The 17,885-nt window shown below is 40.5% G+C and overlaps 1 protein-coding gene across 3 annotated transcripts in view; it reads left to right on the forward strand.

Annotated features, from left to right (window-relative positions):
• LOC119494118 (ecto-NOX disulfide-thiol exchanger 2-like) overlaps window positions 1-17,885 on the forward strand; it is a 200,831-nt gene that overhangs the window by 182,150 nt on the left and 796 nt on the right. For 2 of the 3 annotated variants that reach the window (XM_037779745.1, XM_037779746.1), the window contains 4 exons: window positions 1,203-1,343; window positions 9,485-9,541; window positions 10,350-10,455; window positions 14,739-14,824. In XM_037779745.1, the coding sequence (XP_037635673.1) occupies window positions 1,203-1,343; window positions 9,485-9,541; window positions 10,350-10,455; window positions 14,739-14,824 (390 nt within the window). Of the gene's footprint in view, window positions 1-1,202; window positions 1,344-3,631; window positions 3,713-9,484; window positions 9,542-10,349; window positions 10,456-14,738; window positions 14,825-17,885 lie in introns of those variants that run through there. The other variant, XM_037779747.1, reaches the window with a different exon arrangement.

Consider the following 17,885-nt stretch of genomic DNA (forward strand, 5'->3'; position numbering starts at 1 on the left):
AGGTTGACAGACACGTTCATGCGCATTAGAGAGCTGCACAGTGCATCTGTTTATCATGTGGAGCAGCACCAAGTCTAAATTATAGAAAATTATGCACCAGTTCTGCAGTCATTGTTTTGAGTCAGGCCTCTAAATGAATGTTTTGCTTTTGGGCGTACATCCAATAATGTGTTAAGTAGTAACCTCTGGTCGGCCAGGTTTACACCACGCTTCAATTTAGACTTTTCAAATTCACTCTGTGTCTTATCTGCATTAAGGAAATGTTAAAGTAAGATGTCTTTGATAATGTGTTTGTTTGCATTATGATCTGACCTCAGCAACTCAGAGGCAGTCTGGTGTCACTGCTATTTATGCAAAGGATTGTTTTTATTGAGAAAATATCCTCCCATTAGATAGAAGGCCTCATTTACATCTGAAGACACAATATATTTACTCTTCATATGACATCTGGATTATGACCTTAGATTTACATCAGGAAATTGTTGTCAGTGTTGATTCTGTCTGCATCATGATAGGTCATTGGATAAGTAATTTAGCTGGGTTCACAACATCAGATGTCAACCCCGCCCCACTACTTTGGGATCAAAATCTTTTGACATTTGGAAAATTGTGCAAGAATTGTGGTCATTTCAACCGTTCTTCACTGGACCTCCATCATAGTGCCAGATATGATTACTATATTTATGCTATTTGCCAGCCCACCTGTCTGCTCATCTGTAACAGGATGAAGACAGAACACAGACCAACATAATGTAAAAGTATTACGGTGTAATTGGATCATTCATTATCTAGACAACATATGCAGACAACATGTTTTTAATACTCGGTATGAATGAGGTCCCAGATATGCAGAGGAGCTCATTATGTGCAGGTCCGACCAGCTGAATCTGGCTCCCCGTCTCCAGACCAGAGCTCAGTTTTCACCTCACTTGACAGAGACTGTACAGCAGCACTGTGTAACTGATGAATTATTCAGCATCACATTAAAAGAGGGAGCTGATGAGGGACTCCTTATTTTGAATATGTCTGAAATTTTACCTTTTGATTCTCCGGAGTTCAGATTGGGACCCTACATCAGATCAACTTATTCTCCCTCTGTCGAAGCACTGGTGAAACTGACATGAACATTGATGGCTAACCCTTCTTCTTGTTCTTATTCTTCTTCTTCTTCTTCTTCTTCTTCTTCTTCTTCTTCATGTTAGCAACTGCTGAGAATGAGGGACGAGTTGAAGAAGCGAGAGGCCGAGCTTGAGAAGAGTCTAGAAGACAAACAGCAGCTGAAGAACCAAATCCATGACCTCACGTTGGGACTGCAGAGCCTGCAGACTACACACACACCACAGGTCAGAAGAAAACACACACACACACACACACACACACACACACATGCAAGTCAAGGGAAAACTTTGTCTTCATGTTCATGTGTTTGTTTAAATGGTAATAATGAATCTTTTTTTTTAAAACGGGCCTCATTTGTGCTCTAGTTAGAAAGAAATGACTTCATAATGAGTTTCAGTGCATGACGAATATTTCATATTGGGGAAAATTATTCAACACTGGCTTCATTTTAGTGAAGATTTTGGTGCATTTAAAGTGGTGTCTAATGATTTGTCCCTGAATCAACTCCGCACAGTAGATGAAAGATAAAAGTTCCCCTTCAGAGGCACTGATAATGAACAAGTAATCAAGATCTTTGGTATTAACCGGGACTTTACAAACAGAAAATTGAAAAAGACAGATAATCTGAAGTAACTAAAAGACCAGGTCACTATGATTTAACGGATAATTTAAGATACAGGCAACAAAATAAAGGAAGCAGATGAAAATCAGAATCAGAAACAGGCCAAAGGTTGTTTTCAGTAGATTTCATTCCGTTTTAATAAAGAAATGAATCAGTTATCTGCCTTTTTCCATCATGCCATGACCGTTTTTGTAGACTTATTTTTTGGGGTAGGGGGTTAGGGAAACCTGATTTCCTCGGCTAGATTTCTCCTGAGGAACGCTGATTTCTCTTCCATGTATGCGCGTCAATAGGTTTCTAATCGTCTTTTTACAAGTATGCATAACCAAAGACTGCAGACGGGTAGAACAGCGGAGCGGCTGCATGAAAGGAGAGATCATTAAACGCAGCGAGGCGTCCTCATATTTAAAATACTTCAATCCAAAGTCTGACTGAAACTGAAACAAACACAAACTAGCCTGTAAAAGTCTAAAGTCTACAGTTAGAATAAGAAAGCCATTCCTCCAAAATAAGGTCAGGGGAATGGGACAAATACGATTACTGACCTGCGTCATTTACAGTAACCAGGATACTACACTGCATACAGTATCCTGTTCTCTGAGGAACCTGGTTTCTCTGAGGAACCTGGATACTTGAGTACATGTAAACGCATTACATGAGATATGCTAAATGAAATTACAAACGCTGGGTTACATGCTGCATCATTTCCTGTGAATACCATGTGGGTTTATAGGCAATTTAAATTTTGTTTGGGAATGGCGGACCCCGCCACTAACACTGAAAACTACTATATAGAGGTAAGGTGTTACAACCCAGCTCGTTAGGGAAAAGGGAGGCAACATAAAACCAGATATTCTCGGTAAAAATAAAGTTGTTTTATTCACATGGAGCTTGGATGGTACAACAACAAAAAGAGGTGAGGCAGACTTAAGGAAAAGGGGGCTTGTGTGAGATGTTAAAATCAACGAAATATGTAGAACAAAAAGAAGACTCTTAAATTAAGAGCTACAGTACATGTTTAATTTACTCTAAATGAACCAAAAAAGGAAAATAAAACTTCACTAATTAACTCTACTTGACAAAAATCCACAACAACAGACAAAACAGCACACTAGTGAACTAAACAAAGGAATTTCCTAATATAGGTGTGTAATCGAAGTGAGTTTTTGAATCTAACCTGGCCCCCAATTCCCCCGGTCGCTTACAACCTCAGTTGCCAGAGTTAATCACCACAATTGACATTATACTAGTTTAGAAAACAACCTAATATCAAGAGATACGTTGGCGAGCTGTTCACTCCAAATCCCAGTCGCGCCGACTGTCAGGCTGGCCAAATATTTGAAGCTTCAGCTGCCGAATTGCCTCCTCGGGATTGGAGCCTCTCCAATCAGAAACCTCCAGCTCAGAGAGGGTGGCAACGCCTCAGCAGGCGGAGCCAGTCCCGTACCGGAAACCACACATCCTAATCAACATGAGCACTTCAGAGGGGGTTAGTCACGTGGAGGAGAAATCGGCTGTGGCCGTAACACAAGGCAAAAGCGAGTTTATTTATACAGCACATTTCATCAACAAGGCAATTCAAAGCGATTACATAAAACATCAAAATCATCAAGACAAAATGCAAAAGAAACATATTATAAAAGGACATTTAAATATAGTCATTAAAAATAAAAGAGCTATAATAGAATCAATCAACATAGATAAGTAACTACAGAATGTAAATACAATGAATGGCTATTGCTGAAACAATTCTGACTATAAATGATATCAAAAATGGGGTTTGATATTGTGAAAATCTTAAGAATGATCAATGAATGTGAGTTAAATGTCTTAAATGTTTCTTATAAAAGAAACTCAAACTAGTTATATTTTGCACTTTTCCAATTTCAGACCCAAAATCAAGATACAGCCAGTAACCGTCCCCTGTGTGGTCGAAGGCGTTTGAGGGCACATTAAATCCTCCAATGAACTTTTTACACTCAAATGCGATTTATTTTACAGTATGTCGCTCTGAAGCGGAAAATGTTTTGCATATCTTGTGAAAATTACCTCGACTACGATCGCTGCCATCACTGCCATGTCCTCCATCTCATTCTTGTATAGCGCTGAATATTGATGTTACATCATAAAATGGGAGATGGATTTATAGAAAAGGCAGACCAGAAGGCCTTTGTTTACCATCGAGGTGCCCTTGAGTGAGCGACATAAGTGATGAACAGCTCTAATGAGGCTGCTCATAGGCTGTGATTATACCCAGCAGCTCGTATGTACAGTTTGAATGCCTGTGAAGGAGTTTGTTGCCGTGGGAGAACCGTCCTTGAATTTTAGCCGCGACAAAAGCTGTAGAGACCAAACTGTTCTGACCCGTACAGTAAAAATAATTACTGAATGTCACCGCTTCTCTCCTCCATAAGAGGCAGACACATTTATCAAAACGCTCCAGAGATGTCGTTTTATTGCAGGTCACCTATCGACATACAACAAAAGGTTGTGTTCGAGTGCAGGTGAGCTCTACTACTATACCTCTCGCTGGCCTATTTTGGCTCCGCATGGTAACAGGGGAAGAGGGCGGCTATGAGTTTGAGCTTCAAGTTCAATCATCTATGTAATTGGATAATTATAATACTAAAATGGTACTGTCAAGTGGTGCCTGATGACTCTGGTGGATTGCTGTCTGCTCTCGGGTCATCTTTCTGATTCACAGAGCTGCTCAAGTTGGTTTGCTGTGAGCCGATGGAAGGTCGTTCAGCTGCTGATATTTAAACTATGTGAATTAGCTTTTTTCTTTTCTCTGTGCTTGTCCCTCTGATGGGCTGCACTATCCTCAACACACTGAGACAGATCTACGCACAATAAAGGGGCTGAAATACCTCATAAAGGAGTGAGGAAAACGCCCCTTACTCTCCTTCTCACTCAGCTCATATTCAGGTTACCCACATAGATTTTGTTTTTCTAGTTTTGTTGAATACTGATATGGCTACCACATCTCATTGTATTCTTTGTTAATGTTGTGTTAAAGGGGATATATCATGAACTTTTTCAGAGCTTGCTCACATACATTTTGGGTATGTGGAATGTCTACCAACCCACAAACTGGATTAAGACAACCTAGTCAGTTTTTTGTGTGCTGCTCAGATCAGAAATCATGTGATTCAACAAGCCATTAAGATTTGTCTCCCCTTCCTACGTCACATTCAGGCTCATTAGAATATAGAGAACTACCTTTGCAAAGGAGCACCGTATTTTTCTTGCAAGCCAATCAGAGGCTTTTTCAGGAGGGAGTCTTAAAGAGACGGGCGCTAAAACGGAGCATTTCAGACAGAGGGTGATTACAGGTATTATTCAGACAGACGGTATGAAAGAAATGTGTTTTTTGAACATTAAAGCATGTAAACAGTTTCTAGCTGAAACCCCCAAAACCACCAAATGAGTGCTAACGTTACCTTATTACAAACCATGAACTGTTCGCGACCCAAATACTTAATAGTGCAGTTTAAATGAATGAAAACATCTTACCCAAAATCTCAACTAACGCACTAATTTGCCTCCTGCTGGTTTCTGTTCATATCATGGTTATTACGGTTGGAAAAGTCATAAAGCTCCGGATATCCAACAAAAGTCACCACAATGAGGAAAAAAACGCTAATGACGTTCGGCGCTTATCTGCTCTGAGTTGAATTTCTTTCAACTCGAAGCGTTTAGGGTGCTCCTCTAAAAATGCGAGGCACACAGAGCGGATAAACGCGAGGCGCTCGGAAACGCAAAATCAGCACTCAAAACGCTTCAGTCTCATTGAAACCATTACAAAAAGCCGCCCCAGGTGGCAAGAAATGCGCTCTGTCTGATCGGGGCCTTATAGACTCCAGTTATACAGGAGAAGATGTTTTTTTCTCTCTGCAGGGACAATGAATTTTTTGGTTTAGCTCCTCTAGTTGTTCCTCTGTTCTGCTGGTGATGGTGATTTCTCTTCACTGCTCCCATAAGCATTTCTTCCTGTCCTCTGGAGGATTATATGTGTATATAAGCAGAGCTGTACAATAGAGACACTTCATCATCTGGACCTCAATGGGGACTTTGTCCTCAGGTGACGTTAAGGAGATGACAGCAGCTTATGTTCCACTATTTCTGCACTACCACATGACACATACAGTACATACAAGCTGTTAACGTCTCAGGAGAAAACACCGCTGTCCTCCTTTTAAGCCGCTTTCACATTGTTGCAAACAGCGTTTCCGTGCATCGTTATTCTTTATGTGGTGTGTTTTTTTTTTCCTACTATCCTGCCCTGAAATGCGGCACGCTCAGTGCCAAACACTGCACCAGAAGTTCATATTCGTTAAACTTTGTACCCATGTTTGACTGACCTTTGTGAGCCCTGCCAGTAGCTGACAAAGAGTCAGTTCCCCAGGTGGTCAGAAGAAAGGATGGCAGGTTATAAAAGTTGCATGTAGCTGGCAACAAAGTCACAGCAGCATCTTTGCTTAAGCTATAGATAATTTATTAGAGCTTACCTCAAAGTTTTAATGTTTAAATAATGCCCTGGCATCTTCAGACACTCTCTCACATTCTTGTGTATTGAAGACAAATACAAAAGGAGGTGGAAAAACCTGAGAGAGAGAGGTGTGTATCGTGTCTCAGCTGGCAGAGACAGCAAGGTTTGGAAAAAAACGGCAGCATTTCAATTTTCCAAGAGCCCTTTCTCAGTGAGAGACTCGCATGTAGCAACATGAGCAGCGTCGGTCAGCAGAGACGAGACGAATACGTGTGTTGTGCTTCATCTTGAGCTTGTCAAAACGCAGCTTCATCACGCTCCCCTACCTCTCGTTTCCCAGCGAGGAACATTGACTACACATGTAGAGGATACACAAACACTCCTTCACCGTGCAGCACCGCCTCAGCCTCCACCACAACCATCACATTCAGATCAGCCCTTCACACAGCACGGCCACAGCAAACACACTCTACTGCCCTCTTAAATGCAGCACTGAAAAAGGTAAAAGTGTTTGCATCCTCCTGATCCGTCTCAGCCCTCAGACGGATCAGGAAACGTTGTGACTGTCCTAACAAGGATGAAGAAGTGTTCGTTCTTAGCATGGATCCCACAATTAAGGGTCTCCCGCCACCGACGAGGAGTGTGCTTAGTAGTTAGTACTCATAATTAGAATAATCAGCTTAATCTGCAGCTCCCCTCAGCCATGGAGCTTTATAATGAGTTTCAGCTCATTGTATAGCTGTCTGGACCACAACTTTACTGTTTTGGTTCACTCTCACAGCTCTCGTAAGCTACGTTTCCAACAACAGTTCCCGGGACTTTTAGTCCCAGGAACTATGGTTCCTTCATCACACTGTTGTCTGTGTTTCCACCACGATCTAAAGACTGTTTGCTAACAAGTTGGTCATACCAACTTTAAGACGACGGTCGGCCAGTTTTGGGGCCGTCGGTGAACGTCTGTAGAGCACCGTCTGCTCTAGTCTGCCCGTGTCTGAGTTTTTTTGGTCAATTCATCATGTTGAATCATGATCATCAATCAATCATCATCAAGTTTGACGCTACGTCCTCAGTCTTCTGGTTTCCCCTTTTTCAATGACGAATACAGACGACCGCGACCTGCTGGTGTGGAGAGTTATTTACTCTCAAGCATGCGTAGAACGTACATGATAGTTTGCCGTTGGCTGTAGTCTTTGTGGTGTGTTCGAGTGAAAGGCGACGTGAGGCGACACAACAGGCAACCTTCGTCGTCACGAGTTCTTTGATGTCGGTTTGGTGTGTCTGGGCCTTAAAGGTTGATTCTGCTGCCCCTAAGTGGCCAAAAAAATCAGTTAATGCAGGTTTTCATATGTCCTGCTCTGTACGTATCTTGGTCACAATTATTTAATGCTAAATCACATATAATAGATACTAATCAAAATGTTCTCTTTGTCAAAAATGTAGCTCTTAATACATCAGTTTATCTTCACTGATCCACTGATTCCTGCTGTCATTAAATAGCACTGAATCTACATTAGATCAGGTCACTGTGACTTCACCTTTCTCATCATGTAATGCAGGAAAATACTCCGCATCATAAATATCAGTCCCTGTCGGAATAATAAAGACGATCGGAGCAGCATAAGTCATAGAATACGGCAAAAAAAACAATAAAAAGGAGCAAGGCTATTTCAAGGAGATAATAAAGTATGCCAGCTTTTACTTACATGTGGGGATTTATTTACTGAAACCTTCTCATATCATTTCATCATCTGGTGGAGGATCATTTTATTCAACAGTTTCCTCTCGGCATACAGTGGGTGGGGAAATACATCAACATATATACACTAAGACATACGTTACAGGAGCACATTGCACGGGGCATCAGCTCCTCTCACTATATGTGACAGTTCAGTGTAGTGTTTACATCAGATGGTAGATTACATATTCCTTCACCGTGTGCATTCACGCTGGATCAGAGCTGTCAGCGTTGCATTATTTCCTAATGCTGAGTATCTGCTTAATATTGCAGTTACCGTATCTGTACCACAGTCTCCCAAATCCACTCTCAAGATGTCATCTGTCAACAGACACCTGTCAGCTCCGTTGTCATGTTATCACCGCCTTCAGCCATAAAAGAGAAGCTACTTTAATCACTTTAAACAGTATGTCAGTGACAGCGTGTCATCGTAAACGGAGTGTTTCCATTCAAATGTACTTAGAAGGTATTCTTTGAGTGCATGTGCTCTGTGCTGTTGATGCAACTTTGATTTAATAAATCGGTGACTTTCCACACAGCACAGCAGAGCAGAGGAACAATTATTTAGATTTCTAAGACGAAACTGACAGAAAGGCGGGACTCTGAGGAAAAAGTCGCAATTACAAATTTGTCGCTCCATCACGTGAACCTTTTCCGGAAGAAAACAAACGACATCAGCTTCGACCACCAGTGGTTTAATTTCAACATGGATAATGAGTTACAAGCGTTACTGACCTTGTTGTCTATGCTAGCAGCTGTTGTGCATTTTATAATGCTACTACTGCCTACATGGCAGGATTCAAGCTATTATTCGAGCGCTTTGCATCATTTCCCGTGTCCAGCGCTGCTTCCTGTTTACACCGGCACGCGCATGCCCAGTGTACGTGAATGGTCATGTGATATGTGTTTTCAGGCGCGGTTAGTATGAACAAAGATTAATTCTGAAACAGCCCTAAAACGTTCGTCTGGATGGAGATCGTTATCGTTTCAAAACGGCGTTTTAAAACATATTAGTGTGGATGTAGCCTAACTTGCACAAACCTCAGTCAGATAAAGGATCAATAAGTCAGGTAGACCTATTCAATAAACAACCCTGCAGCCCCTGCACTCTCTCTGCTACTAGGGGATGGAGAGAGAGGTTAACAAGGGGGATGGCATCCTCCCTCACTCCCCTCTCAAATCGCCTACTGCATACGCTCGTAGAAACTATTTGACTTTACTTTATCTGACTTTGTCTCCTTGTGTGTGTGTGTGTGTGTGTGTGTGTGTGTGTGTGTGTGTGTGTGTGTGTGTGTGTGTGTGTGTGTGTGTGTGTGTGTGTGTGTGTGTGTGTGTGTGTGTGTGTGTGTGTGTGTGCGCGCGCGCGCGCGCTGCGCGCGCGCGCGCGCGCGCGCGCGCGCGTGCGTGTGTGAGAGAGAGTGTCAGAGAGGGATGGAGGGTTTTGGTGTGTCTGATTGCATTAGTGGGTGACTTGTTTCTCATTGACGTTTCCTCTCATATTTCTAATTGACTCTAGCTGGAGACGTTAAAGCAAGATGACAGAGGGAGCGAACAGAGTGCTAATCAAGTCAGTGTAAGTGGGAAAAGAAAAACCTGAGCTCTCACTACTCCTCGCTAAATATTTGTCTTCCCCTTTTACTTTTTTACTTATTTCACCTCCTCTCCTCTCCTCTCCTCTCCTCTTCTTTCCTCTCCTCTCCTCTCCTCTCCTCCATCCCATAACTCTTCCACTGACATGACATGTCATTACAGGCCAGTCTTCACAGGGACTATACTTGTCACTGACTAAATCCCTCAGACACAACTGGGTTAGAAAACGAAGGACCAGCATACAGTGCACATATAAAGTAAATGTGCACACTCTTGCTTGAAGACAAGGCCGCTGCGTCCTCATTAGACGAGACTCTGGAGGGGGAAGCCACCTTTTCATCGCCGTGATTCTCGATTTAGAAATTTCACTTCATTAAGACATAAATGTCTTTTTCTGCCACACATCCAAATGTCCTCATCTATCCCCACTTCTGTGTGTAAGGCGTTCACAGGTTCACAGTAAACAACAGCTTGATCATTAGCATCGTTAGCACTTCCTCTCTCTTGTTATGTTTCTCCCCCTTTATGTCTGAACTTTAGCTGCTGGCTTCATTCTTTCACTCCTTCATCTTCTTCTGCTCATTGTCTTGTCCTTGTTTTTATGTTGATTATTTTGTGTTTATTTTCTATTTTTTGCATCCGCTTACACTGCAAAACTTCTTGCATGCTTAATTAAAACACGCCCAACTACCCAGAGCTGCCCTGTTTAGATGTTTCTGTAGCGTCAGTGTTTAATTGAGGTGTTATGTGGGTCTTTCAACAGTGTTGTTGTGATCTCTGTCTGTCCTCAGGATGTAACAGCGTCATCAGTGGTGTCTTGCAGTCAGGACAAGGAAGGTCTTCCAGAGAAGAACCGTCTCAGTCCTGTTCACTCCGAGAGGGACGCACTGCTAGTTGGTAGGCTGCCTCTCTGTATCTCTATGGCATCACTGCATTTACATTTACATTAATTACATCAAAGCTGCTTGCACAGACATTTATGTTAATGTTACAATTTTCTATTACAAACATAAACCTGTTGATGGACAAACGAATATCATAGTTGGGTAAATATTTGTATTAAACTGAAAAAAAAACAACTATATTTCCTGGTTAAAAACTAAATAAAAAAAATACTGCTTAAATACTTAATTGCTTTATGCAAATGTATGTTTATATTTATTATTGGAAATCAATTACCAACACAAAACAATGAGATCAGATTGAGCATGTAGTATGCAGTATGTTAGTATACAGTACGTTAGTATGCAGTATGTTAGTGTACAGTACGTTAGTATACAGTACGTTAGTATGCAGTATGTTAGTGTACAGTATGTTAGTGTACAGTACGTTAGTATACAGTATGTTAGTATGCAGTATGTTAGTATACAGTACGTTAGTATGCAGTATGTTAGTGTACAGTACGTTAGTATACAGTACGTTAGTATGCAGTATGTTAGTGTACAGTACGTTAGTATACAGTACGTTAGTATGCAGTATGTTAGTGTACAGTATGTTAGTGTACAGTACGTTAGTATACAGTATGTTAGTATGCAGTATGTTAGTATACAGTACGTTAGTATGCAGTATGTTAGTGTACAGTACGTTAGTATGCAGTATGTTAGTGTACAGTATGTTAGTATACAGTACGTTAGTATACAGTACGTTAGTATGCAGTATGTTAGTGTACAGTATGTTAGTGTACAGTATGTTAGTATACAGTACGTTAGTATGCAGTATGTTAGTGTACAGTATGTTAGTATACAGTACGTTAGTATACAGTACGTTAGTATGCAGTATGTTAGTGTACAGTATGTTAGTATACAGTACGTTAGTATACAGTACGTTAGTATGCAGTATGTTAGTGTACAGTATGTTAGTGTACAGTATGTTAGTATACAGTACGTTAGTATGCAGTATGTTAGTGTACAGTATGTTAGTGTACAGTATGTTAGTGTACAGTATGTTAGTATACAGTACGTTAGTATGCAGTATGTTAGTGTACAGTATGTTAGTATACAGTACGTTAGTATACAGTATGTTAGTGTACAGTATGTTAGTATACAGTACGTTAGTATACAGTATGTTAGTATACATTAAGTTAGTATACAGTACGTTAGTATGTGATTTCAAACACAACCTTAATCTTGTCAACTAAAACTGATGTATAAGACCTCCTCTACAGTATTTTATGTCTTATGTTTCATATTTTTGATGCTGTTTTTGGTATTTTAATGTGTCCTGTATGGTGATGGCGTTCTGATATTATTAATTGTTCTTTTACATGTTATTTGAATCAGGGTTGAGCTAAACACAATTTTCATTAGGCCCTCCAAAACACTACCAGGAAGTGTACAAAATAACAGGAAAACCTTCCATTATAAAGAAATTCACACCACAATGCCAACAATTATGGCCTCAAAAATGATGGTCTCAACAGAAATGCAACATTATTAGTTTCACAAAGGGAATACACACTGCATAGCTGTTGAATTGGATTGCATTACCTCGTAATGTGTTGTTCCATTGTTGTTATTGTCCATCCCTTGTATAACACAAGGTGCACTATCAATGCCACCTCTACAGCAGTTGGATTTCTCTGATTTGCTTCAGTCGCTCTGACGTAATAACTATGCATAATTACATAGCCGTTAGAGCGAGAGAGGAGGAAGATATGAGGAGAGAAAGAGCCCACTTTACTCATTAGATTACATAACGCAATGTGACTTTATGATAATGGGTAAATATGGCCAACATCTATCTCCCTCGTGTGTAATAAACTACATTATTTATAGAAGTAAACAAAGCCTCGTCCTATTTCGCTGCTTGTTTTCCGGCACGCTGCATTTTCACACGTTAATTGTCAAGGACATCCGTTGGCTCAAAGCATGAAAGATAAAACATGCTGCGTCTTGTTAGGGAGTAAAACAGGAAATGCAAATTGAGTTTACCAAATAATAGACTTTTCTGTATCCGTCCGGTGTTCCTCCAGAGCCAGAAATACCTGCACCTACTGTCTCATAGCAGGTAGTTAGGTAGTCAATGGTGCTTGTCCTCTGTTCATGCCCACTCTGGCTGTTTGCTGAGGCGGAGGTGCGCCATAGTTAAAGACCCCGGCACCTTCTTGTGTCAGAATCACTCCTCTTGACATCTTGTTTTGATGCTGAGTCGAAGTGAGCACCGCAGGAATAAAAGGGACGCTCGGCTCCTGAAGAAAAATGTTTCATCAGGAAACAAAAGGGTTGAATCTCTTTGCCTTTTTCTCTCCCTTCACACGGGGAATGTAGATGAACACAGTTGCGTAATCTTGAGGAAAAATGAGAAGCAAAAGTATACAAGTGTTTGTATTGTTCGGCTGCAAAAGGCCATTTCAGGACAAGTTGTGTTTTTTCAATAAGAATGAAACACTTTATTGTGCTGCTGAAAACACTATTCAAATCATCTGTTATACACCATGAAAGTATAATTCTGTTTTATTACAACTTGGGTCATATTTTTGTATATTTGACCATCATTTTTACACAGCAACACGATTTTACTCACCAAGTTAACACGGTCAAAGCTAGGATTTTGGAAATACTGAGGACAAAAGTCCAAAGTCCGAGACATTTTTGCCTGGCTACCAACCAAACTCTATAAAATATTCTTTGTATTAAAAGAAATGTCAAAATATTAATTGATTTATTTGTTAAAATATTCAATTACATGTTATCTGCCTACAATATGGTCGAAATGTTCTTTAAATCCTTCTATACACCCCCAGGCAAGAGGAAATAAAGCCTTTTATTTCAATTTATCCAGTAATGTAGTAGCGGTATACGCATATACAGGGTATACCCAGCTCTTTTTCTGGCGGTTTACAGTATACTCAGTCACCTGTCGGCCAAAAAGCCATTGGAATATATAGTAGTATACACACGTTCTCCTCTGTAGTAGTACACCCTCCTCAACAACAACCACCTTTGCCTGAAAACTTTAAGAATTTTAAATGTTTAATTAATAAAATCAGCCTTCAAATTCCCAGAAATATTATCGAGGACACGACCACGATGTCCTCAATGGTTTTCTACGACCTTGCATGTTAATAATGGAGTGGGAAAGCTGCAACGTTTGTTTAAAAAGACATCAGGCCGTGAGGAAACAATGTGATTCGGCATAAAAAGCAAAATAATAATTATACTATAACTTTATAAGATATTGTAGACTTTTTTTTTGCAGTAATTGCCTTGAACTACCTTGAGCAAAAATTCGTCAACTTTGGCACAAACTTCCACTTGGACTCAGGGATGAATTGATTACAACTTGGTGTGACCTCACAAAACACGATTTTGGCCATGACTGCATAATTATGATAATTTCATGCAAATGTCTAACAGGATAAAATGATAAAGTGATGACATTTTGGACAGAAATGGATGTAAACTGCACCTTGATGGTTGGCGGAGGCATACAATCACGTGGCATTAATTCTTGTTTTTCTTATCTCTCATCATCGTCATTTTCTAAATCATATCAAGGCTTATTTATCATACACATGATTTGTTCCCAGATCAGTTACGTACAAAGCTGTCACATAAGACTCAAGTTCTAATACATCAGGAAATATCCCTCAAGTTCCTTTTGTTGTTCTGTATAGAAAGTCTGAACTTTAGTCTAGCTCTCCTAGCTCGTATGTTTAGCCGGTGGAGTACATGCAGACACACACATCAGAGGTCAGATCATCCGGAGACCCACCAACCAAATCTCATCTGTTTTTCTAAGAAGTTTTGGTGTCTTTTATCGGCCTTGGGGTGCTCTAATGACAAAGCTTCGGCGGAGGATTGTCGCTCTCCTGGCCCTTTCAGAGAGTGGAGAGACAGATGGTTTGGTTGGAGTTTGTGGAGAGTTTCAGTAGCACACGGCTTTGATGAGAGATAACGGCATCAAACACTCCCTCTAATCTGGAGCCACAATATACAAGAGCCTCTTAACAGTGCTGGGAGACTGACAAAAGCCACTTGATACATCCTTGCTTCTTTTCAGTCGAGGCGAGAGGATGAAGAATAATACAAATTGATTTCTTGAGTATTCTGCCTGTGGTTTAAAGTCATGTTTGACTGTAGCCACAGAAACTCAAAGTTTGGAGCTTCGTGCCAAAGGTATGTCTTTGCATTTTGACAGTTTAATTAACATGTCGGCGTGACCTATTTGTTCTTCCTCAGGGATCATTTCAACCTTCCTGCACGTCCACCCGTTTGGAGCCAGCATCGAGTACATCTGTTCCTACCTGCAGCGTTTGGACACCAAGGTAACAGACACACACACACATACAGTATATCTCCTAGACATAGTGACACAGATTAGATTTCCCTGCAGGGCTGACATATGGGCCTGCTGTATGCCAGGGTCCTGCTGTGCCATTTTAGTCTCCTGGCACGCGAACAAGCCCGAAGTGCAGACGAGAGCCATCAGTTACTCTGAGAGATTTTTTTAGCCTGTATTTATCTCAGCAAAGGCTGGTGAACAGGCACATCAATTTAAAGCTGCACTGCTTCACACTCGTATACCTGTTACTCACCAGAGCTGTATGTAAACAAATAGACTAAAAACACAGAGGTGTACTTGTGAGTAGGTTTAAGCTGTATACTCAGACATTCAACGACACTTTCCATTTCATCATTTTACACCAGATTAGTTGTGAATTGCAGAATAAAGCTTGACTGGTGTTACACAGGTGTTGTTTTTACCTCATGATCTGATATTGACAGGAAACTGAGGAGCTGAATTTAGGGACTGTTTCAAAAATGCATGCAAAAGTATATATATATGTATGTATATGTATATGTATATATATGTATATCTAGACAGTGTTTGTTCAGGAATGATTCTGTCCGAAGCTTTTTGATCATAACGTAATCAAAACATAACGTTTCATTCAGTTTTACTACGTGTTAGAGCGTTTCGCATTTAAGTTTCGCTTTCAGTTTTACAACGTAGTATGGCGTAGTAGGCCCCTACTGACCCACATCTATGAGGCTTATAACGACTGATAACGCAAGTTTAACGATAACATTTAAATAAAGTCATGCAATATGGCCCAATGTAATTCTGACATGTTTCTTTTCACATTTTTCTATTTTTTGAAGGTGAAATTGAAATTCAAATCATATATTACCATTTGATTAATTTAGTTACATGCTCAAAATATGTTATTTAACTTATAGATATGTGTAAGAGGCAGTAGAAACACTTTCTTATTTTAGGTAAATTCACTGCAGGTATAATCCGAATGCAGGTATTTTTGTGATATAAACAGACAGATAGTAGCTTTGTGTTATAGTTACTCAGTCTCACTGGGAGTTGCCTGATTCAACCACATCACCTAATGTGAGCAGCTGAGCAAACCCCCTGTTGTTGTTGCATCAGGGTGGCAGGTTTATCCCTCCAGGTCTTTTCTTCTGATGCAGGACGAAGCACCGCTGACCTTCCCTGTGGTCAAAAATCTTGTTTGCCTCGACCTTTTAGACCTCGTACCTCGTTAGAAGCGAGAACCTCGATATACAGCTAAAGTTTGTCTTTGCTCCGTTACAGCCTTCTCTGTTTCTGTCCTGTTGCAGTTATCACTTTCTAATCTTATCACACACATCCCCACTTGCACAACTTATTGATGAATATATTCATGTTCTGCGTCCCGCCTGCTGCTGCCTGCCTCTGCCAGTTTAGGCTGTTAGTCAGTCTCATTTCTCTGAACAAGGCGACACGTTTGAGCTCATTCCTGGCTCGCAACTGAGCTGAGCTTCGTCGTCACCATTCCTCCAAGACCGATCTTGATTTCTAAATGTGCTCTCATTACCGCCTGTCGCTCATTCTCGCTGCATCTGACTGGCAGCTTCATGATGAGAACATCCAGTTGATATGATGTTGTTAAAGTGTTTGCTTTGATTTTAATAATAAAGGTCATTAGTGTCTCACCAGGCACTCATCCAACAAAGTGTCATATTAAAGACAGTCAGTGTCATTCTGTTGAATCTGATTGGTCTTGGATGTGATGTAAAATACAGGGATTGTACAGGTATAGGCTGAATCACCCTCCGTATATACAGTATAATAGAGTGTAGCAGTCTGTCTATACTTTTTGATTAAACTAATCATTTCAACACTTCAGTTCATAAAATTAGAATTTATATAAAAATGTTGGAGATTATTACTTGAGTTATAGATCTTAAATATATATTGTATCTATGTAGCCTAATTAGAGACATTGCAACTCATTCTTAGACAGGTATACAAGGAGCAGAAGATGCCGGTCTTTAAGAATAGTTCAAATTTGGGAAATAAGCTGATTCCCGAGATTAGAAGATTGATACTACTTTCATATCTGTATGAAGTTTCAACTTTTAATTTTTACTCTTCAGTTTTCTTACGGATTAAACAAATGAGATATAAGGTGTTAATTAGTGAGCTTTAAAGGTGATTATAGTCCAGTTATTTTTACTTTGGACAGTCGGGCTAGCTGTATGTGTGTGTGTTTTGTACAGTATGTGTTTGGCCAGCCCGATCGCACAATGATAACGCCGTTCTTACTTTTAGCGTGTCATTTGTACCCTCTGTAGTCTGTACTGACCGCAACGTAAATGCATCTGTGTAAATATGCTACACTCAGAGCTAGTGATGTCGAATAAAAAGTGAGAAAGACTGATTATTGTGGGTGTGAGGGGAGGTGGATGGGTCCAACAAACACAGGACTTTCAACCAAGAGACCGGTGTTTTTTTTTTGTGACGTTTGTGACATGCTTTCCGTACCGATGTTAAGTTGTGTCCGTACGTATCTTACTTAGTTTACGTACTTATTTTAAGCCCAACCATGATGTTCTTCCTAAACCTAAGTATGTGGTTCTGTTGCCTAGACCTAACTGTGGTCGTTACCATTAGTTTTGTTGCGTGGCGTACAAATGACACGTGAATAGCGGCGTACAAATAACACCCTAAAATACGTCCTCATGACACGCGGAAGCTAATCGTCTCCTGGTTCAAGCTTCTTATTTATCTTACAGGCATCAAGCTTCTCATCTACCTCACTGCGAAAAAACAAATAAATGTATTTCCCAAAATGTCAAACTACTGCTTTAAACATACATGATTGCGTTGCGTGTTTGACGTTTTGTTAAAGTCTGTGTGTGGCTGTGTATCTGTTGTTTCAACCCCGACTCTGCACATCAAGCAGCCCACAGAGTTTTTGTCAATACCACTGGCTGGACTCTCCGTCCGCCAGCCCGATCCTCTCTGCTTATCTACCGGCTCCACGCTGACCCAAACAGCTCCACTGTCTGTAATGATACACCAGTCCTATCTCTCCGTGATGGACCTTA

The sequence above is a fragment of the Sebastes umbrosus genome, chromosome 9 (genome assembly GCF_015220745.1).
Source record: "Sebastes umbrosus isolate fSebUmb1 chromosome 9, fSebUmb1.pri, whole genome shotgun sequence".
Lineage (NCBI taxonomy): Eukaryota > Metazoa > Chordata > Actinopteri > Perciformes > Sebastidae > Sebastes > Sebastes umbrosus.